Source organism: Rhinoraja longicauda, chromosome 4 (genome assembly GCF_053455715.1).
Source record: "Rhinoraja longicauda isolate Sanriku21f chromosome 4, sRhiLon1.1, whole genome shotgun sequence".
NCBI lineage: Eukaryota > Metazoa > Chordata > Chondrichthyes > Rajiformes > Arhynchobatidae > Rhinoraja > Rhinoraja longicauda.
Window position 1 is genome coordinate 32,716,537 of NC_135956.1, and position 27,588 is coordinate 32,744,124.

At 44.2% G+C, this 27,588-nt stretch overlaps 1 protein-coding gene across 1 annotated transcript in view; it reads left to right on the top strand.

Moving 5' to 3' along the window:
• Positions 1 to 8,841: 8,841 nt before the first annotated feature.
• LOC144593121 (protein APCDD1) overlaps positions 8,842 to 27,588 on the top strand; it is a 38,166-nt gene continuing 19,419 nt past the window's right edge. Inside the window, exon 1 of the mRNA XM_078398584.1 lies at positions 8,842 to 9,469. Within this exon, the coding sequence (XP_078254710.1) occupies positions 9,409 to 9,469 (61 nt within the window). The 5' untranslated portion in view covers positions 8,842 to 9,408. The remainder of the gene's footprint in view (positions 9,470 to 27,588) is intronic.

Below are 27,588 nucleotides of genomic sequence, written 5' to 3' on the forward strand. Positions count from 1 at the left end.
TGTGGAGGGAAATGGATGGAGGACATTTTGAACATTTTTGATCGGGACTGGTCTTTGGGCTTATCTGCCCATTCATTCCTCAGATGCTGCCTGACCCTTTGAGTTCCTCTAGCAATGCTTGGATTAAAGCAATAAATCCTCTGGAAAACCAGTCCCACAGTAAACTAATCCCATTGGTCTGAAGCAGTCTTAACCCGAAACATCACCCATTCCTTCTGTCCAGAGATGCTGCCTGTCCTGCTGAGTTACTCCAGCATTTTGTGTCTATCTTCGGTGTACACCAGCCTCTGCAGTTCATTCCTACACCATAGTAAGAGCGACAGCTTTTGTTTAAGTAGCACTTTAACCCAGAATGTTATATACACCAAAAATAGTGGAGTTCATAATGATGTTTACAGCGTTGTACCATTACAGTTACAGAGAAAGTGCAGATTTTAAAATGTGCAATGGCTGCAATGAGATAGGTTGGAAGATTTGAACTTTCCACAATGACCAGTCAAAATCTGACATCTAACCACGTAAAGAGACATTATAGCAGATGGCAAAAGGTTTAGTCAAAGAGGTAAATTACAAAGAATGAGTTAAAAGCGTAGAGAGAGTGTTAGGACGCAAAGTCCACAGCTGCCACCAAAACATCAAAAGTAACTTTGCATTTTTACAGCACTTTTAACATAATAAAAATGCCGAGATCCATGAAGGACTATTAGAGATTACCAATAGGATGTACAATGGCACGGTGGCACAGTGGTAGAGCTGCTGCCTTACAGCGCCAGAAACCAGAGTTCAATCCTGACTATAGGTGCTGTCCGTACAGAGTTTGTACGTTCTCCCTGTGCCACGTGGGTTTCCTCTGGGTGTTCCGGTTTCCTCCCACACTACAAAAACCAGGTTTGTAGATTAATTAGCTTCTGTAAAACAATGTCCCCAGTGTGTAGGATAGAACTAGTGTACGGACTCGGTGGGTGGAAGTGCCTGTTTCCATGTTGTATCTCTAAACTAAACTAAACTAAATAAGGTAAGTGTGTAGTTCTGGTAAATCCATAAATTAATGCATGTAATCCTAATCTCCCAACCTACCTCATTGTGACCCTTGCATTTTTTTTATCAGCACGGTAAAGCTATAATGTTGTAACACTATATTCTGCATTACAGTATTTTTCTTTTTATCCCTCCTGCTGTACTTACACTTAGTTTGATTATACTCACAGACTCATTACGTCATAGAGTCATACCACATGGAAACAGGCTCTTTGGCCCAACTTGTTCACACCGACCAACATGTTTCATCTACACTAGTCCCACCTGCCTGCATTTGGCCAATGTCCCTCTATACCTGTCCTATTCATAGAAACATAGAAAACATAGAAAATAGGTGCAGGAGTAGGCCATTCGGCCCTTCGAGCCTGCACCGCCATTCAATATGATCATGTACCTGTCTAAATGTTTCTTAAAAGTTGTGATAGTACCTGCCTAAACTACCTCTTCCGGCAGCTCGTTCCATACACTCACTACTCTTTGTGTGAAAAAGTTACCTCTCAGGTTCCTATTAAATCTTTTTCCCCTCACTTTAAACCTATGTCCTCTGGTTCTCGATTCCCCTATTCTGGGCAAGAGACTCTGTACATCTACCCATTCTGTTTCCTCTCATATATAGCATGATTTGACTGGGTAGCGTACAAACAAGATTTTTCACTGTACCTCAGTTCACATGACAATAATAAACCAATACTGAAATGTCGAGGCTTTTAAAGATGAAAATTAGTATTTGTAAAGAACATTTGGTAAATAAGGTCCATTGGGTAAGAAGTGGATGACACAATAGTTACCTGTAAAGATTAGGACCATTGGAATAAGTGCAGAGGAAAGCTGAGGATGAAGGGGCATGGATGAGAACATGGCTTTTGAAGCGCAATGTGGAAAGAACACACAAGCAGTCTGGATAGACAGTCTTCAGTCTGAAGAAAGGTTCCAACCCTATTCCTTTCCTCCAGAGATGTTGCCTGACCCCACTGAGTCACTCCAGCTTTTTGTGTCTATCTTCAGTGTAATCCAGCATCTATAGTTCCTTCCTATACAGAAACACCCGAGCCAGCATCTCTCAATGGTACCCCATTCTTCCCTAACTATAAACACTTCTACCACATTATAATTATTTAAGGACTGGACAAGCTAGAAGCAGGAAAAAAATTCCCAATGTTGGGGGAGTCCAGAACCAGGGGCCACTGTCTAAGAATAAAGGGGAGGCCATTTAAAACTGAGGTGAGAAGAAACTTTTTCACCCAGAGAGTTGTGAATTTGTGGAATTCTCTGCCACAGAAGGCAGTGGAGGCTAATTCACTGGATGAATTTAAAAGAGTTAGATAGAGCTCCAGGACCTAGTGGAATCAAAGGATATGGGGAGAAGTTGGGCACAGGTTACTGATTGTGGATGATCAGCCATGTTCACAATGAATGGCGGTGCTGAGTCGAAGGGCCGAATGGCCTCCTCCTGCACCTATTTTCTATGTTTCTATGTTTCTATGTTTCCATCACACTCCGTATCAAAGGTGATAGACCCCACATAGAGACTTACAACTGAAAACGAGGTCTTTGTATTTACCCTTTTGATGGCCATGCCCATAAAGGCAGTGGGAAACAGCAAAGGGACAAAAACTGACAGCTGTGTATCACCAGCCAAGCAGTTTCAAGATCTTCACGGAAAAAATCAGGACTGGAGAAAACTTGCGGTAAAATGAGAAATCAATAGGATCCTGATAAACAACAAAAGCATTCTCCTTTTAGTTTAGTTTAGTTTAGTTTAGCTTAGTTTTGTTTTGTTTAGTGTAGTTTAGTGTAGTCTAGTTTAGTCTAGTTTCGTTTATTGTCACGTGTACCGAGGTACCGTGAAACGCTTTTGTTGTGTGCTAAGTAGTCAGCAGAAAGACAATACATGATTACATTCGAACCATTTATAATGCATAGGCACATTATAATGGGAATAACATGAATAACGTTTAGTGCAAGGTAACATGAATAACGTTTCGTGCAAGGTAAAATCTAGTAAAGTCTGATTAAAGATAGTCTGAGGGTCTCCAATTAAGTAGATATTAGCTCAGGACTGCTCTCTCGTTGTTGATAGGCTGGTTCAGTTGCCTAATAACAACTGGGAAGGAACTGTCCCTGAATCTGGAGGTGCTTTTGCTGTTACAATAGTTTATATAAGGAATAAAAACAGAAATTGTGAAAATACTCAGTAGTTCAGACAGTGTCTATGGAGAGTGAAACAAGATTTTTAATTTCTATTTTGTTTATTAGTTGGTTTCCGTCCATCTGCAAGAGATGATGGTGTGGCTTTGATTTTGTACTGTTTGGAGAACGGAATGTTTCATCTGTGGTTGTATTCCTGCTGTGGGCGACGAGGCCTATTGACAGATAGACCCTCACACAGCTTCCACGGGTGAAGTTGTCTCTGCCCATTGATAGACACAAAACGCTGGAGTAACTCAGCGGGACAGGCAGCATCTCTGGATAGAAGGAATGGGTGACGTTTCGGGTTAAGACTGGATTGGGTAGTGTGTTACTATTGCCGTTGACTATTTTGTGGTGTTGGTGGCCTGCTCTCCAGGGTCTTGAACCACATGCTATCGTGGTGCCTCATACCTGCCTGGAGATCCTTTCCCCCACCTTCCCCGGTGCTCAGCGGCAGCTTCCCAGTTGTCAGTGCCAATGTTAACATTCGCCATGTCTCTTTTAATCATATCCTTGTAATGAAGCTTTGGTCTTCCTCTTGGCCTCCATACATTCGCGACCTCCCCGTTTAGCACATCATTGGGGATACGTCCATTTTCCATTTTGTGTACATATCCAAGCCAGGGGAGACATTTCTGCTTGTGGATCGGGGAGCTAGGCATGTTGGTTTAAGTATTTAAGTATTATTGCAATTATATATTGCAATGTGAGCTGCACTAACCAACTCCATTTTACGACGGGCAGATGGCGGCCATAAATATAACCTTATAAAAAAACTAAGATAAGGAAGAACTTTAATATTAAACGTTATTCTCACCTATTTGCACCATCGCCTTTGATGAAGGTTATTTACACTGAAGCTTATTTTTAGTTACTCTTGTACAACATATATTCGACACGGTACGCGCCACTTTCCGTATATATCTTTCTCTAGCTTCAAGTTTACTTAGATTATGTAATTTTGGTCAGAGACAGAACTTACTGTGTCTGTGTAAACTGCACTTTCCAATAATGTACCGTTCTTCTCAGTTTATTTTTTTGCATTCCATGCAGTCTCCAGTATTATCTTCATCAGAGGTGTTTCATATGGCTGAGAACATAAAAATAATAATCACAAACTCATCCTGACTTAAAATTTATTAGATGCTGGGATAAACAACATGACAAGAACTATTTCTCCTTTCAAGCAACTGTAACTCTGCTGCACGTAGATCTTTTACAGCTGTATTACAGATTGCGTCAGACCACAGTGCTCTGCTTTCTTCGTCTAGTCACTGGCATATTGCATAACTTTCAATCTGTTTTTCTGCCGATTTATAAAAATGAAAATTGCTACCCACTTCTTGTCGTATTAATGAAGGCAACAGTACTTTCTGCTGAAGATAGACACATAAAGTTGGAGTTACTCAGGGGGTCAGGCAGCATCTCTGGAGAAGAGGAATAGGTGACGTTTCAGGTCGAGACCCTTCTTCAGACTGAGAGTCAGGGGAAAGGGAACCGAGAGATATAGAAGGTAAATAGAACAAATGAATGAAAGATAAGCAAAAAACAATGATGATCAAGGAAAGGTGGAGCCCACAATGGTCCGTTGTTGGTGTCGGGCAGGTGACAACGAGTTGTGCGGACAGTGAAACCCAACAGGACAACGGTGCAACAAGAAAACACAAGTGGCTGTGGTAGCGAGTCTGGGTTAAGACATGGTCGTAGAGCAGGAGGAATCACAGAGGGGGTGCAGCGAGAGAGGGTGTTGCAGATCGCCCATCGGAGAGATGAGGAGAACTTCTTCAAAGTAGGCACACCATGAGACTTTCTGCTGACAGTCTTGTTCAACAGTCCAGTTACATTCAGAGAGAGATGAGAGGGGGTGTGGAGCACAGTTGCTTCGTAATTATATTTAGCAATGAGAGGCAAGACTTCAAATCTCACCAGAGATTAAAAATTGTTTAATTCCGGAACAAAAATCTGGCATCGGTGATGCGGACCATTGAGAATCCTTCGGGTTAACAAATACTTAAGTTAGGCCCCAAGTGGAGTATTGCAGGCAGTTCTGGTCACCCCATAACAGGAAAGACGTGCAAGCTTTGGAGAGGGTGCAGGGGAGGTTTACCACAATGCTGCCTGGATTAGATGGTTTCAGCTACACGGGGAAGTTGGGTAGACTTGGGTAGACTTTTGCTGGAACGTCGGAGTTTGAGGGGAGACTTGATAGAAGTATATAAAATTATATGAGGCATAGATAGGGTGGAAATGTCCAACACTAAAGGGCATATCTATAAGATTAGGGGGGAGGGAAGCTTATTGGTAATATGTGGGCTACGTTTTTTATAAAGAGGGTGGGGAGGGCCTGGAACGCATTGCCAGGGGTGGTGATGGAGGCAGATGCGATAGTGGCATTCAAGAAGCTTTTGGATAGACACATGGATATTGCTGGGAATGGAGGAATATGGATTACTTGCAAGCAGATGAGATCAGTTCACCTGGGCATCATGTTTGGCATGATCGGCACAAACAAACATTGTAGGCTGAAAAGCCCGTTCCTGGGTTATACTGTTCTATTTTCTAATATTGCTACTATTATACCCAGTAGTATTACATCTCCTTTTTTGAACCCTCACCTGTATCCACCTAATGCTTGCCAGACTTTGTCCCATTCTCATAAACTCCTCCCAGATTCTGCCACTCATCTGCACACGAGGGGCAATTTATAGTGGCCAATTCATCTACCAACCTGCGATTCTTTGAGATGTAGAAAGAATCCAGAGCATCCGGAAAAAACCCACGTGGTCACAGGGAGAGCTTGCAAACTCCATACCAACAGGATGCGAGGTCAGGATTGAGCTTGGGTCTGTGGCGCTGTGAGTCAGCAGCCCTACCAGCTGTGCCATTGTGTTGCCCAAAAAAAACATAACCAACAATTATTCTCAGTGAAATCATATCAACAGGAAAAATAAATAGGAACCTGAAGGGCAACTTTTTCACTCGAGGGTGGTGGGTATATGGAACCGGTTTCCAGAGGAGGTAGTGAGGCAACTATAATAACAGCATCTAAAAGACACTTGGACAAATTCTTGGATAGGAAAGGTTTAGAGGGATATGGACCAAACGCGGGCAATGGGACTAGCTTAGATGGGGCATCTTGGACGCCATGCATAAGATGGACTAAAGGGCCTCTTTCCATGTTGAACAACTCTATGATTTCATGACTCCAAGAAAAGTAAATCATAATATTTATTACTAATATCATTTGAGATCATGCAAGCTTGTGAATCTGAGAGCAAACCAAATGCATCACAAGTAAATGGAACACTATGAAATGGAATGAAAGAATATTCTTAAAAATGAATTCCTAAAACATTTGTTTTCTTTGAAATGTTAATAACCTATCCAATTTTCCTTTTGGTGTTTGTACATTTTAACTTGCAGTCATGCACTGGAGTTTTCATGTGGTTAAATGTTCTCAATACTTAGGATGTCAACATATGAATAATAAGGTAATTTAAAATACCACAGTGCACAGCCAAAATATACAGTGGCACAGCAGTAAATTTGCTGCCTTGCAGCGCCAGAGAACCAGGTTCGATCCTGTGTGTAGTTTGCACGTTCTCCCTGGACCTCGTGGGTTTTCTCCAGGAGCTCTGGCTTACTCCCACATTCCAAAGACGTGCAGGTTTGTAGGTTAATTGGCTTCTGTAAATTGTCCCTAGGGTGTCGGATAGAACCAGTATACAGGTGAGTGTGGTCGGTGCGGATTCGATCGGCCGAAGGGCCTGTTTCCATGCTGTATCTCTAAAATTAAAACTAAAATGGTCATTTCATTATGCTCAGAGAACTTCAATCTATTATAATTCTCATGCATAAATTACCAGATTTTTCACATTATGTAGATAAGGATCAGTTTGCTTTTCTCTCTTCACTCCATATCTCCTACAGGGCTTTTCAGTTCAATGATCAAAAAGAGGAATTTCAATTAGCCACAATTGACAGAACACAATCAGGCTGCGTGCCCCATTGAGCCCACGTGAAGCATCAAGCTCCCATTTACACTCATTCTACACTGACCCATTCTACACTAAGCCATTTTGTTCCCCACATTCCAATCATGTCCCACTGCCCAGATTTTATCACTCATTCACAGACTGGTGATCAAACTAACAGACCTCACACTTTTGGGATGCGGGAGATAGAACAATCATAGAATAGTACAGCACAGGAACGGGCCCTTTGGCCCACGATGTTTGTGCCAAACATGATGCCTAGTTAGAAACAAAGAGCCGTAGATGCTGGTTTATACCAAAGACAGACACAAGGTAATGGAGTAACTTGGAGGATCAGGCAGCATCTCTGGAGAAAAATGATAGGTGACATGTCAGACTCAAGACATCCTCAGTCAGTCTGTGGAAGGATCCCAACCCGAAACGTCACCTATCCTTTTCCCCCAGAGATGCTGCCTGACCTAAATGATGCCTTGTTAAACTGATCTCATCTGCCTGTACATGACCCATATCCCTCTATTCCCTGCACTGTCATGTGCCTATTTATAAGCCTCTTAAATGCCACGATGGTATCTGCCTCCACCACCAACCCTGACAGTGTGTTCCACTCTCTCTGTAAAAAACCGCCCCACACATCTCCATTAAACGTTCCCCCTTTCGCCTTATATCTATGCCCTTTAGTGTTGGACATTTCCAACCTGAGAAGGTTCTGACTGTCTACCCTATCTATGCATCTCATAATTCTATACACCTCTATCATGTCTCCCCTCAACTTTTGACGTTCCAGAAAAAAAGAAAATTTCTTAATGGCAGGAGTGAAATGAGAGCGTGGTGGTGTGGTTCCTTGATGTCCAAGGCACTATATAAATGTCAAAGCTAAAGGCACTATATAAATGTAAGATGGTCGTTGCGATTTAAGATGAAACGGATAAACAATTGCAAGTTTAAGGCAGCGATTTAGCTAGTCCGCTTCCCCCATCGAAAGCGAAAACGTGTCTAGGAAGGAACTGCAGATGCCAGTTCATGCCGAAGACAGACACAAAATGCTGGAGTAACCCAGCGAGTCAGGCAGCATCTCTGGAGGAAAGGAATAGGTGACGTTTCAGGTCTGAACCCTTCTTCAGACTGAAAGATTGGGGAAAGGGGGACAGGAGGCGAGAAAAGACCAGAGCAGATAAAACTGAACGGTCTCGACCCCAAACGTCACCCATTCCTTCTCTCCAGAGATGCTGAGTTACTCCAGCTTCGTGTCTATCTTCGGTTTAAACCAGCATCTGCAGTTCCTTCTTACACAGATAAAACTTGCTTTGCGGAGATAGTTAATTTATCAAAATAAAACTGAAGGAGACTTTGGGGAGGGGCGCAGGCGAGGCTGTGATCTCCCTCTCTCTCTCTCTCTCTCTCTCTCTGTGCCTTCTAAAGATCAGAGGCTCTAAACCAATAAAAATGACATCTGATTCCTCCCCCGGGCCGCAAGAATGATGTTCATAAAGGCATTCCTTTGAGGAGAGCGCTGAAGAGGCAGCCTTCACCTCCCGACCCTCAGCCAGCGCTGGGAGCAGGAGGGAGGACTGTGCAGGGCGCTGTGCAGCTGGAGAGAGGGGTAGTGTGACCGCGGGCTCTCTATCTATCTCTCTATCTCTCTATCTCTCTATCTCTCTATCTCTCTATCTCTCTATCTCTCTATCTCTCACACGGTGTCCAGCGTCTCTCTCCGGGAGCACCGCTTCTAATCCCACAGGCGTTCCTGGGCCAAGTAAAGTGATTTTATTTTATTTTTCAAATCCCAGTGGGGATTTCTGGGCGAAACTAGGAGGGATTGTTTGTATCCCAGTGGGCGCAGCAAGGAGGGACTGGATCTCTTCTCCACTCACGCAGGCAGCGAAAGTTTCTTGGAAATAGTTGTATCTCGTCGAGCTCACACGGACTTTCAACTGCATTGGAAAGAAGTGGGGAGGGAACTCCTCCGGAGTGGAAAGGACAGCGGCGATCTGAAGATCAGCCACAGGAGAGAGAGCTGTGGGAAGGGAAAGCCCGTCCCTCCCTCCCTCCCTCCCTCCCTCCCTCCCTCCTCCTCGCCTCCAGCGCCGCCCGCACGGAGCTTGCTGCTCACCGGTCTGTCGGTCTGTCTCACACCAGAGGCTCGGTCCCACAGCGGGATTTGTTTGCAGTTTGCTGTGTGTTCGCGATGGCTCTGCACCGCCTGAACGCAGCCGCCTCTTACCTGATGCTGATACTAATTCTCCCCGGTGAGTTATATCGTTTAAGCTCCTTACTTGTGCATGTTTGTGCGTGCGTGTCGTTGCGTGTTTGTGCATGTGTGTGTGTGATTGTGCACGTGTGTATGAACATGTGTGTTTATATGTGTGTGTCTGTGCGTGTGTGTACATAAATGTGTGTGTACCTATACACAAGACTGACACAAAATGCTGGAGTAACTCAGCGGGACAGGCAGCATCTCTGGAGAGAAGGAATGGGTGACGTTTAGGGTCGAGACCCTTCTTACACATTATATACACACATATACACAAACTTAATATGTGTGTCCATGTATGCATGTGTGCGTGTATGAGTGTTGTGTGTAGGCGTGTATGCATGTGGGTATATGCCTGAGTGTATATCTGCGTGTGTATATGTCTATATATGTATGCATGTATGAATGAATGTATGAATGTGTGTGCATGTATATGCTTATGTGTGTATGTGTATGTTGGGGTGTTTATGCGTGTATCTGTATATGTGTGTGTGTGTGTGTGTGTGTGTGTGTGTGTGTGTGTGTGTGTGTGTGTGTAATTGTGTGTGTGTCTGTGTGTGTGTGTGTGTGTGTGTGTGTGTGTGTGTTTACAGAGCGTTTACATATAAATAACAATTTAAGACTCCATACTCCGTATAACAACATGAATAATCCGGTTACGGTTCTCACTACAACCAAGTGAGATGGATTAAGTGTTGGGGCTATGCAGGGAGTCCCAGGTCAGAGACTGTCCCGGGAGGTGACGGTTCCGCAGTCCGGTATAAGCGTGTAGCCTTCTTAGATAACCGTGCCAGCGGCCCTCCGCGAGTGGCGCTCGCCGCTGCTTGTCGCCTTGGTCAGGGTTAGAAAGGTTGTGTAGGGAAGGAACTGCAGATGCTGGTCTAAACCGAAGATAGACACAAAAAAAGCTGGAGTAACTCAGCGGGATAGGCAACGTCTCCGGAGAGAAGGGATGGGAGACGTTTCGGGTCGAGACCCTTCTTCAGTCTTGTTTATATGTACACACACATTTATGTACACACACGCACAGATACACACATGTAAACACACAAGCATATACACACGTGCACAATCACACACACAGACGTCTGAAGAAGGGTCTCGACCCGAAACGTCGCCCGTTCCTTCTCTCCAGAGATGCTGCCTGTCCCGTTGAGTTACTCCAGCTTTTTTTGTAAGAAAATAACTGCAGATGCTGGTGCAAATCGAAGGTATTTTTTCCACAAAGTGCTGGAGTAACTCAGCGGGTCAGGCAGCATCTCGGGAGAGAAGGAACGGGTGACGTTTCGGGTCGAGACCCTTCTTCAGACGTCTGCTTTATTGTGTCTATTTTAGAAAGCTTGTGCCGGTTTTCAGGCAGCCCGGCCGGGCTGTCAATGGGTGGCAGGGCAGGGGATGAGGGGCAGATGTAGGTGCCGGGACATCAAAGTTGCACCAGTTAGGGAGAGAGCAGGAAACCCACGGCGAAATGTGAAGATGGTTTGGCGAGTGCAGGTCTTCCTCCGCACGGTGCGGGGGAGTTTTGAAAGAGAAATAAATATATTATAATCCAGGCTCCCCGTTGAAATTAAATTACCCATGAAGTTAATTATATATATTTTTTTTAAATAAATGCATTTACAAAGCGCTGAGGCACACCTCCCAAGAGTCGGCGTTTTATTTGACAATTTAAAAGCAGGAAATGTGTGGGTTACATCGCAGTGAACACAAAGTGCGGGATGGGTCAGGCAGCATCTGGGGAGGGGGTGGACAAGCGACGCTTCGGGTCGGGACCCTTCTTCAACTTCACGGTCACCTTCCTCGGTAGAATCAAGGAACTGCAGGTACTAGTTTACACAAAAAGACACAAAGTGCTGGAGTAACTCAGCGGGCCAGGCAGCATCTCTGGAGAACGATGTTTCCATAATCCTCTCCGTGTTCTCCCGAGGTCCTGCCTTGACCTGCTGAGTTACTCCAACACTTTGTATGTTTTTGGTGTAAACCTCTCCGTGTTCTCCCGAGGTCCTGCCTTGACCTGCTGAGTTACTCCAGCACTTTATGGCTTTCCTCGGGTCTGAAGAAGGGTCCCGACCCGAAAGGCCACCTATCCAAGTACTCTGGAGATGCTGGCTGATCCGACCCGCTGTGTTACTCCAGCACTTTGTGTCCATTTCCCCCCCGAGACCGCTTGTGAACGTCGGGTCAGTTTTGTTCACTCGAGTAAGAAAAGTCCCTAAGAACAGTATCACCGATTTCAGTGCAAAATTGGTAAAAGTACACCCACAAAATAACTGTCCGGGAACTGTGAATAATTCAGGACTAAAACACCTCTGATGGAAATTGCAGAGTAACTTTCGCTTCATCTGTCGGTGATTGCCTCTGTAAATTAAGCTGTCAGGCGAACTAGTTGAGGCGGGTATAATAACAACGTTTAAAATATATTTGGACGGGCTTAGAGGGATATGGACCAGATGTGGGCAAATGGGACTAGCTTGGATAGGGATATCTTGGTCGGCATCGACTAGTTGGGCCGAAGGGCCTGTTTCCATGCTATATGACTACGACTTTAATAGAATCAACAGTGAACAGGTTTTGACGGTTCGCTGGGACCCAGAACGAGATACAGCAAAACGCCCCATTTTCAATAGAGTCATAGAGTCATACAGCGTGGAAAACAGGCCTTTCGGCCCAACTCGTCCGTGCCGACCGAGAAAACCCCATCCAAGCTAGTCCCATTTGCCCGCATCTGGTCCATATCCCTCTTGTACGAATAATTGTATCATCTCAGTGGCGCTTTGGTAGATAGATATGCACAAGGTTAGTTGGGATGATAATGCAGGTCTAATAATAAAGGATTTCTCATAAACTTTGCCAACTGAATTTTAATTAGGTCTTCAATTCAGTTTACACTTTCCTGCTGTTTTTCCTGAGACAGACTATTTGTACACTAACGTCCCTGACCAAATATCAGGAAGTTGGACTGGTGCCAGAACCCAGACTGATTTCCTGGGGTAGGCACAAAACGCTGGAGTAACTCAGCGGGTCAGGAAGCATCTCTGGAGAAAAGGAATAGGTGACGTTTGGGGTCGAGGCCCTTCTTCTGACTGAGAGTCAGGGGAGAGGGAAACTGGAGACATGAGGAGGCACAAAGAACAAAAGAATGAAAGGTATGAAAAGAACAAATCGAAGCCAGCAAGGATGATCGAGGAAATGTGGAGCCCACAATGGTCCGTTGTTGGCTGTGGAAGAGGTGATAACGAGTGGGTACGAAGTGAAGCTAAGTAGGACAGTGAAACTAGAAGGACGACTAAGGTGGGGGGAGGGATGGAGCGAGAGGGAATGCAAGGGTTACATAATTAGAGGAATCAATATTCATATTGATGAATATCCTGGGAGCCACTCTATCTCTGTGTATAAGCCCATTTGTTTTTATGTAAACCTGACTCTTAATGCAAGGACCTACCTCCACGTCCCACCGCTTCTAACCTCATCCCTCCTCTATTGCCAACCGTTTCTCTCGATGGTGGATTAATTGAACTGGTGCTTCTCAAATCAGCAAGGAAAATAGAGTAGGAGTATGTTTGTGTGGGGTTAATTTTTAAGAAGAAAGTAATGATGAGATGCAGGCTTTGGTATGTGGATAAGTGGGCAATCTCTGCATATAATGTGCTTTGTGTGGAATGGGATTATCCAGCTCTGTTTTCTCATTTTTATGTGTTCTTACCAGTTAGGTCAGATTTTTAAAATTTCAAAAATAAACTTTATTCAGAATAAAAAGTACATACAAGGCAAATACCATGCCAGGTTTTTAACATATTCTTAGTATTCATACTGTGCGCAAAGGAATTGCAGATGCTGGTTTACACCGAAGCTAGACACAAAATGCTGGAGTAAACTTTGTTTTTTTTGTTCTGTATCTTTTCATACCTCTAGTTTCCCTCTCACCTAACTCTCAGTCTGACGAAGGGTCTCGACCCAAAACATCACCTATTTCTTTTCTCCAGAGATGGTGCCCGACCAGCTGAGTTACTCCAGCATTTTGTGTCTACCTTCTTATATTCAATATTGCTATTTATATCCAATAATCTTAGCACCTCCCATTATCTCAACACATCACACAATTGCCATTCATGTGGCCCCTGGGGTGATATCCCTTGTTTGAGAGGTGTCCCCACCATAAGTTCATCAGTTATAGGAGCAGAATTAGCCCATTTGGCCCATTGAGTCTACTTTGCCAATCAATCATAGCTGATCGATCTTTACCTCTCAACCCCATTGTCCCGCCTTCTTCCCATAACCCCTGACACCAGTACTAATCAAGAACCTATCAATCTCCACCTTATAAATATACATTGACTTGGCCTCCACAGCCACCTGTGGCAATGAATTCCACAGTCACTGAAAGGAAGCATGCAGGTACAGCAGGCAGTGAAGAAAGCCAATGGGAATGTTGGCCTTCATAACAAGAGGAGTTGAGTATAGGAGCAAAGAGGTCCTTCTGCAGTTGTACAGGGCCCTAGTGAGACCACACCTGGAGTACTGTGTGCAGTTTTGGTCTCCAAATTTGAGGAAGGATATTCTTGCTATTGAGGGCGTGCAGCGTAAGTTTACTAGGTTAGTTCCCGGAATGGTGGGACTGTCATATGTTGAAAGACTGGAGCGACTAGGCTTGTATACACTGGAATTTAGAAGGATGAGAGGGGATCTTATCGAAACGTATAAGATTATTAAGGGGTTGGACACGTTAGAGGCAGGAAACATGTTCCCAATTTTGGGGGAGTCCAGAACAAGGGGCCACAGTTTAAGAATAAGGGGTAGGCCATTTAGAACTGAGATGAGGAAAAACTTTTTCAGTCAGAGAGTTGTGAATCTGTGGAATTCTCTGTCTCAGAAGGCAGTGGAGGCCAATTCTGTGAATGCATTCAAGAGAGAGCTGGATAGTGCTCTTAAGGATAGCGGAGTCAGGGGGTATGGGGAGAAGGCAGGAACGGGGTACTGATTTAGAATGATCAGCCATGATCACATTGAATGGCGGTGCTGGCTCGAAGGGCCGAATGGCCTCCTCCTGCACTTATAGTCTATTGTCTATTCACCACCCTCTGACCAAATAGATTCCTCCTCATCTCCACCCTAATGGAACGTCCTTCAATTCTGAGGCTATGACATCTGGTCCTAGACTCTCCCACTAGTGGAAACATCCTCCCCACATCCACTCTATCCAGGCCTTTCACTATTCGTTAAGTTTCAATGAGGTCCCACCTCATTGAAAGTTAGTTATCTCAGTTTAGTTTATTGTCTCGTATCATCCTTCTAAACTCCAGCGTGTACAACAATCGCTCATCATATCTTGACCCAATCATCCCTGGGATAATTCTCATAAACCTCCTCTCGGCCTTCTCCAACGCTAGTACATCCTCAGATGTAGGGCCCAAAACTGCTTACAATACTCCAAAAGCGGTCTGACCAGAGCCTTATAAGGCCTCAGCTCTACATCCCTGTTTTTACATTCTATTCCTCCCAAAATAAATGTACACTCATCCCTCCCAAACTCAAGGGAAGGACCCTAGACTGTGTCCTCTCCCACAGAGCCTTGGCATTGGCTGCACCGAGCTTCAGCGAGTCCCTCAGCACATACTCCTGCAGTCTGGAATGGCTAGTCAGCAACATTCCCTGACAAACATCTCACTCTGCTGGGAGACCAACAATCTTTGGGCAGATTGAAGAGCGTCTTTCACCAAATTGATGGTCTTCCAGCAGCTCTTGATGTCCGTCTCTGAGTGTGTCCCTGAAGCAGGCCCGTAAATCAGGGAATCCTCTGTTACACATTTGCTCAGGATGAACTGTCTATGATAAGGGTCTTTGCACTAGTGTTCCAGCTGATTCTATCAGTTGTGATTTGTACCCTTTGTGTTCAATGCAACCAGACTTCATTCTGTCTCCAGGAACATCTTTTGTTCTGCAAATCCAAATCACATCCTCAAATCAAAGAGTTCTGACCCAAAACATCGCCTATCCGTATCTTCCAGAAATCGTGTTTTATCCGCTGAGTTACTCCAGCACTTATCATATCATATCATATATATACAGCCGGAAACAGGCCTTTTCGGCCCTCCAAGTCCGTGCCGCCCAGCGATCCCCGTACATTAACACTATCCTACACCCACTAGGGACAATTTTTACATTTACCCAGCCAATTAATCTACATACCTGTACGTCTTTGGACGTACACTTCATGTGTTTATGTGGAGACCAGCATCTTCTGTTCCATTTAACGGGTATCCCTTTAGCATAAGCGCAAAGCTTTGCTTTCACAACTTATGCTACAATCAAAACGTATATCGGATGGCACAATGGTGCGGTTGGTAGAACCACTGCCTCACAATGCCAGAGATCTGGGTTTTGTTCTAACCTCAGTGCTGTCTGTGAGGAGTTTGCATGTTCTCCCTGTGACCGTGTGTGTTTCCTCTGGTTACTTTTATTTTCTCCCACATTCCCAGGATCACGCAGGTTTATCCAAAGTAATATGCAGGTTAGGTTGACATTAGGTTGATAAACAGTTGTCTGCAGTAAATTACATCTGGTGTACAAGTGAGAGGTAGAGTCTGGGGCCAATTGAGGGAAGTGTGGAGAGAATGAAAGTGGGTTTAGTGCAAGTGAATAGTTGATCTGCAAATCCAAATCACATCCTCAAATCAAAGAGTTCTGTTTGAAGTAGGGTCTCGACCCGAAACGTCGCCCATTAGGTTGATAATGGCCTTCATCAGTCCACCCAGTGACATTGAGGTACACAACTGAAGATGTGTCTGAATGGTAGCAACATCACCTAGTGGTCATCCCCAAGAATAACACCATGCAAGTCAATTGTAGTGCAAAACGCCAGGGATTGTAACAGCCAGTCCTACTAACCAATCAGAGTATTGAGTATAGAAGTTGGGAAGTCATGTTGCAGTTATATAAGATGTTGGCGAGGCCACATTTAGAGTGTAAGAAGGAACTGCAGATGCTGATTTAAACCGAGACCCGAAACGTCACCCATTCCTTCTCTCCTGAGCTGCTGTCTGTCCCGCTGAGTTACTCCAGTTTTTTTGTGCCTATCTTAGAATATTTAAGGTATTGTGTTCAGTTCTTGGCACCATATTATAGGAAAGATATTATCAAGTTGGAAAGGGTACAGTGAAGATTTCTGAGGATGTTGCCAGGACTAGAGGGTCTGAGCTATAGGGAGAGCTTGAGCATGCTGGGACTCTATTCCTTGGAGCATTGGAGAATGAGGGGTGATCTTACCGAGCTGAATAAAGTCATGAGAGGAATAGATCATGTAGATGCACAGAGTCTCTTGCCCAGAGTAAGGGAATTGAAAACCAGGGGACATAAGGTGAAAGTGGAAAGATTGAATAGGAATCTGAGGTGTAACTTCTTCATACAAAGGGTGGCAGGTGTATGGAACGAGCTGCCAGAGAGGTAGTTGAGGTAGAGGCTATTGAAACATTTAAGAAACAATTAGACAGGTACATGGATAGGGCAGGTTTACAGGGATATGGGCCAAAGACAGGCAGGTTGGGATTAGTGTAATTGGGACATGTTGGCTGGTGTGGGCAAGTTAAGGTTGAAGTGCCTGTTTCCACGCTGCATGACTCTATAACAGGAAAAGTCGATCAAATAAATAGGTTTTAAGGACTGTCTTTCGAGATCATTGCATTTTTGTTATTTGAAGTGAATTTGAATGCCCAAGGTACATCACATTCAGTGAGCAACCACTCGCTGCTTAATTCTTATTCCTCTCTCTCAGGAGACAACAATGACGGAGCCATGAATTAAAAAAAACGTTTTGCTAAAGAGAATAAGGAAAGAGAATGGCACAAGATTTATTTGTTTTGAATGATGTCGGTGCATGTAATTCTTTGCTGGTCAGATGTTGTGACAGAAATAGAAACATAGAAAATAGGTGCAGGATTAGGCCATTCAGCTCTTCAAGCCATCACCGCCATAAAATATGATCATCCAAAATCAGTACCCCGTTCCTGCTTTCTCCCCACATCCCTTGATTCCGTTAGCCCTAAGAGTTATAACTAACTCTCTCTTGAAAACATTCAGTGAATTGGCCTCCACTGCCATCTGTGGCAGTGAATTCCACAGATTCATAACTCTCTGGGTGAAAAAAAAAATCCTCATCTCCGTCCTAAATGGCCGACTCCTTTTTCTTAAACTGTGACCCCGGGGAACATTTTTCCTGCATTAAGCCTGTCCAATCCCTTAAGAATTTTATGTTTCTATAAGATCCCCTCTCATCCTTCTAAATTCCAGTGAATATAAGCCCAGTCAATCCATTCTTTCATCATATGTCAGTCCCGCCATCCCTGGAATTAACCTGGTGAACCTATGAATGAACCTAATGAATCATTAGGAAAGTGGATAAATACAGCGGATTGTGTTTTTTAATGGGAGAGCAAGGACAGTAAAATTATTTTTGGATCGTTCCAACAAAACACAACTAAACACACAAAGAGCTGAATAATTTCCTTCTGTGCCAAGACCTGCCATGGTTGCAAGTAAAATCTTTAATGATGCATTTAATAAATGTGAAATTGATACTTACAGTTTAACGTTCGTTCTATCTTACGGGAAGCCTTTAGTTGACACATATACACCAGACAGAATTCACACTTCCACGGCCCACATACTCAATCATCAGTCATAGTTAGAAAGCAGAAAGGGGAGAATCGGTTTCTTCAACGAAATGAGGTGAGGAAAATTTCTGTTTGCTCAGGGCTCCAATGGATCATCTGATTTTTCTTTTAAAAGTAGGTTTGCTGCTACATTGAATTTACAACCCATGCATGTCAAATTAAAGCCGTGGGAGAGATTACTGTCTCCAGAGAATCTCATTCCACATTGCTCTATACTGCAGAGACACAGGAGACTGCAGTTGCCAGCTTTGGCTCCATACTCCGCCTTGTGACTGCAAAGTCAGGGATGGTGCACTTGCAGTTTAAATTCATCCAATGCAGCAAACAATTGCAAACAATTATAGAGCTGATAAATGGAGGACAAGAGTGGAAGTGAAATTTGGAAGCAAAGTTTGAAGGCTCATTAAACAAAAATGAAAGCAGACGGCAGTGGAGGCCAAGTCAATGGATATTTTTAAGGCGGAGATTGACAAAGTCTTGATTTTAGATGAGGTGGAACCTCATTGAAACTTGGGTAGGAAGGAACTGTAGATGCTGGTTTACACCGAAGATAGACACAAAAAAACTAGAGTAACTCAGCAGGTCAAGAAAAACAATAGGTCCTTTTTTTCAGAGATGATATCTGACCCTCATTGAAACTTACCATATAGTGAAATGAGTGGATGTTTTCACTAGTGGGAGAGTCTAGGACCAGAAGCCATAGCCTAAGAATAAAAGGATGTACCTTTAGAAAGGAAATTAGGAGGAATTTCTTTAGTTAGAGGGTGGTGAATCTGTGAAATTCATTGTCACAGAAGGCCACAGAGGCCAAGTCAGTGGATATGTTTAGGGTGGAGATTTACAGATTCTTGATTAGCACAGGTGCCGGGGTTAAGGGGAGAAGGCAGGAGAATGGGATTGAGAGAAAAAGATAGATCAGCCACAATTGAACGGCGGAGTAGGCTTGATGGGCCAAATGGCCTAACTCTGCTCCTATAACTTATGAACTTAGTGAAGTAGTAAGAAGTGGTACGTCAGGAAATTCCATTGAGTAATATTGATATTAACAGCTTTCAGGTAGTAAAGGTATATCAACCCTGCTAATGGCAGCTTTTTTCCTAATTCTTGTCCCCCTTCACTGAATTATCTCCTATTTGTATTCTGCTTCATCTATGAGAGATCAGATTAATATCCCAGTTCACTGGATTCAATCACAGGACACATGGTACTGCAGTAACTCAGCGGGTCAGGCAGCATCTCTAGAGAACAATGTTAGGTGAGGTCTCTAGTCAGAAACACTGCAATCGGTCTGAAGAAGGCTCCCACGTCTGAAACATCACCTATCCATGTTCTCCAGAGATGCTGCCAGACCTGCCTAGTTATTCCTGCACTTTGAGTCCTTTTGAGTAAACCAACATCTGCATTTCCTTGTTTCTACATTTCAACTTGATGGGTTTTTTTAATCACTTGATGTTCTTGACTAGAGCATCTTGAGGCATTGTTCATAAGTTCACGTTCATAAGTTATAGGAGCAGAATTAGGCCATTTGGCCCATCAAACATATGGTCTGCCATTCAATTGTGGCTGATCTATCTTTCCCTCTCAACCCCATTCTCCTGTCTTCTCCCCATAACCCCTAACACCCCTGTTGAGTACCTATCATGTTAGAGTCATATAGCATGGAAACAGGCCCATCGGTCCACCTTGTTCTTGCTGAACAAGTTACATGCCATGTTCACATTATGGATGGTTTAGAGTTCCATGGCCATTTGCCTGCATTTGGCCTAGAGTCCTCTAAACCCTTCCTACCTATGTATCTGTCACAATGTCTTTTACAACTAAGAATTATATCCACTTCTATTACTTTCCCGGGCAGCTCATTGTGTGAAAAGAGTAAGATCCCTCCTTAAATCTCTTCCCTCTCATCTTGAGCCTAAGCCCTGTAGTTTTAGAATCCTCTACCCTGAGACAAAGCTCCATCTACCTCACGGGTGACCTTTGAACTATCCTTAATCGGACTTTATCTTACACTGAATTATATACCCTTTATCGTGCAACTGTACACTGTGGATGGCTTGGTTGTAATCATGTATAGTCTTTTTGCTGACTGGATAGCACACAAAAAAAAAGCTTTTTACTGTACCTCAGTATACGTGACAATAATAAACTAAGGATGAGAGCATTCACTTTATCCTCTTGTATTGAGGCATACAAGATCATGCCCCTCATGATCTTGTATGCTTCAATATTGTCACCCCTAAGCTTCCTACACTGCAACAATATAAGTGCCAGCTTATCCAACCTCTCCCTAAAGCCCAGTAACATCCTGGTGAACACCTTCTGCTACCTTCCAATTTAATACCATCCTTCCGATAGCTGGCTCGGAACTGCACACCCACAGTCCTCCTAGTGTGGTCTCACCATTGACTTTGTATGGCTGCATCATGATGTCCCAATCTTTGTCCCAGTACTCTTGGAAGGTAAACTTGCCAATCATCTTCTTCACCACCCTGTCCACCTGATTTGCCACTTTCTGGGAACCATGCACGTGTACTCTCAGAGCTTTCTATTCTGCAACAGTCTCCAGGACTCGACCGTTTACCATGCAAGTCTTTTAGACTTTGTGAATACAGAGTGGCCCACTGAGTCCGCGTTCAACAGCAATCACCCATACACTAGCACTATCCAACACACTAGGGACAATCTGCAATTGTACCGAAGTCAATTAACCTACAGACCTGTACACCTTTGGAGTGTGGGAGGAAACCGGAGCACCCGGAGGAAACCCACGTGGTCACGGAGAGAACGTACAAACTCCGTACAGACAGCATGCGTAGAAAGGATTGAACTTAGGTCTCTGGAGCTGTGAGGCAGCATCTCTACCCCTGTGCCAATGTGCCCACCCCAAATCCTCCCCAGGTTTGACACACTAAAGTGCAACACCTTACCCTAGTTAATGAACTTGGATTTCAGGAGGGGGTGAGGCGTAATTGTCATTGAGGATGAAGCTTGTTCTGTTCCCATTGTGGAGAGTATGAAATTGCATGGCAGGGGGATTACTGTAATACCAAGGGGCTGTCTACCAAGTATGTGTGGGGTTGAATAAAGCCTGGGAATTAATATTACCAAAGACTATATTCCACGTTGAAACCTCAGTACCAGACATATTCAATTGCAGACATTGGAAATCCTGTTTTGTTTTTTTAAATGATAAAAATATTCAGCAAGGCAGAAACTATGAAGAAAAAAGCAGAGTAAAGGTTTCAGGTTGATGATATTTTAGCTTAGTTTAGAGGCACAGCATGGAAACGGGTCCTTCGGCCCACCAAGTCCATGCCAGCCATCACCTGTCCACACTAGTTCTATGTCATCCCAATTTCTAATCCACTCCCTGCACACTAGGAGCAATTTACAGAGAAGCCAATTAACCTACAAACCCGCACATCTGTGGGATGTGGGAGAAAACCGAAGCACCTGGCGAAAACCCACACAGTCACAGGGGAAACGTGCAAACTCCACATGGACGGCACTTGAGGTCAGATCGTACCCGGGTCTCTGGCACTGTGACTCTATTTCATCCTCCCCCCCCCCCCCCACATCCTAATACCATCACAAATACAGATGCATTATTAACAGTTTCTATTCGTTGGAGTTAATTTGTTAAAATATATATTGCAGGCTCAGCCCAGTCAGATTCATTGTTCTAATTCCTTTAATAATTGCTTCAGTTTTAACTTGTATATTGACTTGGGAACTTTCAAATAACAGGTTTGCGGGACATTAAAGGCATTGTTACAGACAGGAAGGAGACACTTGAAGTTAAAATGTTATAGAAAGCTTGCACAAATCCACAGCCAAGTCCCTTGCAGCATTAGGTTCAATACTGGTTTTGGTCACCATGTTATAGGAAAGATGTTGTCCAAGCTGGAAAGGGTACAGAGAAGATTTACAAGGATAGACACAAAATGCTGGATTGACTGAGTGAGACAGGCAGCACCTCTGGAGAGAAGGAATGGGTGACGTTTAGGGTTGAGACCCTTCTTCAGGCAGCACGTTTCGACCCGAAACGTCACCCATTCCTTCTCTCCAGAGATGCTGCCTGTCACTCTGAGTTACTCCAGCATTTTGTGTCTATCTTCGGTTTAGACCAGCATCCGGTTGCACAGGAACAACTTTTGTGCAGTTCCTTCCTACACAGAATTACAAGGATGTTGCCAGGACTCAAGGGCATGAGCTGTAGGGAGAGGTTGAGCAGGCTAGGAGTTTATTCCTTGAAGCGCAGGAGGATGCGGGGTGTACAAAATCATGAGAGGAATAGATCAGATAAATGCACAGGTTTTTTTGCCCAGAGTAGGGAAACCAAGAAACAGAGGACATAGGTTGAAGGTGAGGGGGGAAAGATGTAACAGGAACCTGAGGGGTATATTTTTCGCACAAAGGACGGTAGGTGTATAGAACGAGCTGCCGGAGGAGGCACTTGAGGCAGGTACTATTGCAACTTTTAAGAAACATTTAGACAGGTACATTGATATGATAGGTTTAAAGAGATATAGGCTAAATGCAGGTAGGTGGGACTAGTGTAGATGGGGCATGTTCGTCGGTGTGGGCAAGTTGAACTGGAGGACCTATTTCCACACTGTGTTAATGACTCTGTAAAGAATGTACCTTTAGAAAGAAGTTGAGGAGGAATTTCTTTAGTCAGAGTGTGGTGAAACTGTGCAATTGATTGCTGCAGGCAGCTGTGGAGGCCAAGTCATTGGGTATTTTTCAAGTAGTAATTGACAGATTCTTAATTAGTGAGGGTATCAAAGGTTATGGGGAGAAGGCAGGTGAATGGGGTTGAGAGGGATAGATAGAATAGCCATGATTGAATGGCGGAGTAGACTCGATGGGACAAATGGACCAATTCTACTCCTATGACTTATGAACTCTGCGAGTTCCTCCGGCACTTTGTGTTTTGCTCACGATTCCGGCATCTGCAGTTTCTTGTGTCGCAATTCTACTGCTCTGAAACACACTCGGCAATGTTGGCCCATGAAGGGTTAATGTTAATTGCCTTCCTCGATGTTCCAGTTTTTCTTGGCGGGTGCTGAATAAGTGCCACGGCATCAGTGATGCACTGATGACTCACACAATCAAATAACTCCGCTTGAACAGAACTGCCATTGTACACTGGGATTTTGAAGTGCAGTGATACTGAGATTAATTCACTGCACACTGTCAGAGAACATGGCATTAGATACTATTATGTAATTAGGCATTGCCACATTCCTGACGTATATTACCTCAAACAAATTAAAATCATAATTTGAAACATTTTTCTGTGAAATTAGATTACACAGCCAAAAGTCATGAAATCCAAAACTATCTTAATCTGGCCGAAGTAATGAGTAAATAGGAATGGGCTACCAAACTTCACTGCCATCAATGCAGCCAGTTTTAACCTCTTAGTCAATACGACATTGTGCTGAAACACTTATGTAATAGTGAAATTAAAAATCAAACGTCCCGATGCAGGATGTCAAACCAAAATTAGCCCATTGCCTCCACAATGCTGCCTAACCTGTTGGGTTCCTCCAGCAGTTTGTATTTTTGCCCCAGATCCCAACACCCACTGTCTCTCATGTCTCTCTCAGTCAAATATTTAGCAGTGCACACGTTTTGTGGGGAACATTGGCACAGGTTGTTCATAAGTTCATGTGATAGGAGCAGCCCATTCGACCCATCAAGTCTACTCTGCCATTCAATCATGGCTGATCTATCTTTCCCTCTCAATCCCATTCTCCTGCCTTCTCCCCATAATCCCTGACACCCGTACTAATCTCTGCCATAAAAGTATCCAATGACTTGGCCTCCACAGTCTTCTGTGGCAATGAATTCCACAGATTTACCACTTTCTGACTCAAGAAATTCCTCCTCATCTCCTTTCTAAAGGTCTGTCCTTTTATTCTGAGGCTGTGGCCTCTGGTCCTAGACTCTCCCACTAGTGGAAACATCCTCTCCACATCCACACGAACTCTTATTGATTTCTGCAGATGCACCATAGAAAGCTTCCTACCCAGATGCATCACAGCAGAGTTGTGGAAGCAGCCCAGTCCATTACACAAACCAACCTCTGCCTACATGCCCTTCATCGACTCCATCTGTACTTCACGCTGCCTCAGGAAAGCAGCTTCCAGAAGGACCACTCACACCTGGTCATTCCCTTTCTCTTCTCTCCCGTAGTGCAGAAGATGCAAAAGCTTGAAAGCACGTACCACCAGACTCTGACTCATTTCTGTAGATCGTACCAAGCATCCTATCCAGATGCATCACAACCTGGTACGGCAACTTATCTGCAGAAGACCCCAAGATTCAAAAACACCTTCTTCTTCGCTGTTATCAGACTCCTGAATAGGCCTCTCATAAATGAAGGATATATTCCTACTCTCCTAAACTACCATGTTGCATTTTTTATCTGCAATTTCTTTGTAGCTATAACACTATATTCTGAACTTTGTTTTATTTCTCTCTTTAGCACAGCCTTTAGATTTTGTTTAGTTTAGTTTAGTTCGGAGATAATGTGTGGAAACAGGCCCTTTGGCCCATGTAGTCCGCACCGACCAGTGACCCTGTATACCAGCCCTATCCTACACACTAGGGCCAATTTACAATTTTTACCAAAGCCAATTAACCTACAAACCTGCACATCCTTGGAGTGTGGGAGGAAACCGGAGCACCCGGAGAACACCCATGCGGTCACGGGGAGAACGTACAAACTCCATACAGACAGCACCCGTAATCAAAATCGAACCCCGGACTCTGGTGCTGTAAGGCAGCAACTTTACCGCTGTGCCATTCTGCCACAGTTGTTGAAATGACCTACCAAATGGTTCCAGACCATTGTGCCCAGACCCAAATCAGTCTGAGGGTCTCGACCTGGGATGTCACATATTCCTTTTCTTCAGAGATGTTACCTGACCCGCTGAGTTACTCCAACTTTTTTGTGTCTATTCCCAATATAACTAGTGTTTATTATGTATGCAATGGATCTTTACCTGAGACCATGACCTAGAAAGTGAGACAGGAGGTGTTTTGTCATGAAAGCGTAATATGCCCAGTAAAACATAGGTATGTTATGCCACTCCCGTGTCCACTCCCTGCACACAAGGGGCACTTTACAGAGGCCAATTAGCACACAATCCGCATGTCTCTGGGATGTGGAGAACAGAGCACCTGGTGGTCACAGGGAGAACGTGCAAACTCCACACAGACAGCATCCGAGGTCAGGATCAAACCCATGTCTCTGGCACCGTGAGGCAGCTGCTCTACCAGCTGTGCCACTATGCCACCCTGATTACACATGATGTGAAGAATTGGCACAAAATGTCACTGCATCTTCTCTTTCTGTATCGTACCCACAAATGCTTCATGACAGGTGTAACACAGGGAAAAATCAGCCCTCAAATATTTTCGTGTGGCTAGAACGAAAAGTAATGGGTTAAGTGGACTAGTGAGGGAACGAGCAGTCAATGTTGCATTAGATGTCTGGGGGAAAGGTTAGCTGAGGTTAATTACGTTAAGCATTGAGATAGGTATCAGTTAGCAGTGGCTTTTAAATGGTAGATGACAGGAGTTGCAACTGGCAAGTTCATCTCAGGGAAAGGCATTTCCTTTCTGAGCTCAGATGAAGGTCAGTGTGTTAATTAGTCTATCTAAAGTGAACTCGATTCCTAAGTATGTTGTGATTTAGGAATGTTGTGCTTTCCTATTTGATGTTCACTGGACAGTTTATTTTGAGGTCAAAGGCTCACCACTATTCAGGGCAAAGCATCCGGCTTCACTGGCACCCCATCAGTTACAGCAGGTCATTCATTTCCTCCATTGCCGGTACACAGTGGTTGCAGTGTGTGCCATTTACAACACACCCTGCTACTACTTGTCCAGGCCTCTCCAGCAGCACCTTCCAGACCCAGCACTTTCACTACCAAGAAAGACAAGGACTACGGGCAGCACAGTGACCCAGTGGTAAGAGTCACCTCCTGATAACGCCAAAGATCCAGGTTCGATCCTGACTACAGGTGCTGTCTGTATAGAGTTTTACGTTCTCCCTGTGACCGGTTTCCTCCCACACTCCAAAGACGTACAGGTTTGTAGGTGAATTGGCTTCGGTAAAATTGTAAATTGTTCTGGATTTACAATTTAGGATATTGCTAGTTTACTGGGTGATCGCTGGTCGGCGTGGACTCGGTGGGCTGAAGGGCCTGTTTCCGTACTGCATCTCTGAAGTAAAGTTTAAAGGTCCATAGGAATCCATCACCTGCAGGTTCCCTTCCAAGTTGCACACCATCCAGAGTCATGAAGTTATATTGCAGCGCAGAAACAGGCACTTTGGACCAACTTGTTCATGCCAACAAAGTTCGGGTTTCTGGATTAGTTCCATATGCCTGTGTTTATCCCATATCCCTCTAAGCCCTTCATATAGCTATCCAAATGTCTTTTGAAAGTCAGAATTGTATCTGAATAGGTATAAACGACCTGTTGCTGTGTTGTATGCCTCCTTGACTCTATTCACAGGTAAATAGGTTGGTCAAGAAGGCTTTTGGTACATTCATCAGTCAGGGTACGGAGTATAGACTGGGCGATCATTTCGCAGAACACCTTCGCTCAGCCCGCCTGAACCAACCTGATCTCCCGGTTGCTGGACACTTTAATGCTCCTTCACATTCTTTCACAGACCTTTCTGTCCTCGATCTCCTCCATTGTCTTAATGAGGCTAAACGCAAATTGGAGGAACAGCATTTAATATTTCGCTTGGGCAGCTTACAGCCCAGTGGTATGAATAATGATTTCTCTCACTTCAGCTAGCCCCGACATTCTCCCTCTCTCTCTATCCCTCCCCCACCCAAGTCGCACTAGCATCTAATTTTCACCCTACAAACAGCTTACAATGGCCTGTTTCCTTCATCATCGTTACTTTTTTGCATATCTTTCATTCATTGTTTTTTATCTCCCCACATCGCCGTCTATATCTCTCATTTCCCTTATCCCTAACCAGTCTGAAGAAGGGTCTCGACCTGAAACATCACCAATTCCTTCTCTCCAGAGATGCTGCCTGTCCCGCTGAGTTACTCCAGCTTTTTGTGTCTATCTGTGGAGTATAAACGTTGGAATGCTGTACGAGACGTTGGTAATGCTGCATTTGGAGTATCGTACTTTGAACACTCTACTAAGGGAAGAATGTTGTTAAGCTGGAATGTATGTAGAGAAGATTTACGAGGATGTTGCCAGATTTTGGGGGCCTGAGCTGTTGAGAGAGGTTGAGCAGGCTAGGACTTTATTCCTTGGAACACATGAGGCTCCGAGGTGATCTTTTAAAGGTGTATAAAATCATGAAGGGGATAAGGTAAATCCACAGTCTTTTACCCAGAGTAGGAGAATCAAGAACCAAAGGACATAAGTTTGAGATGAGAGGGGAAACAATTAATAG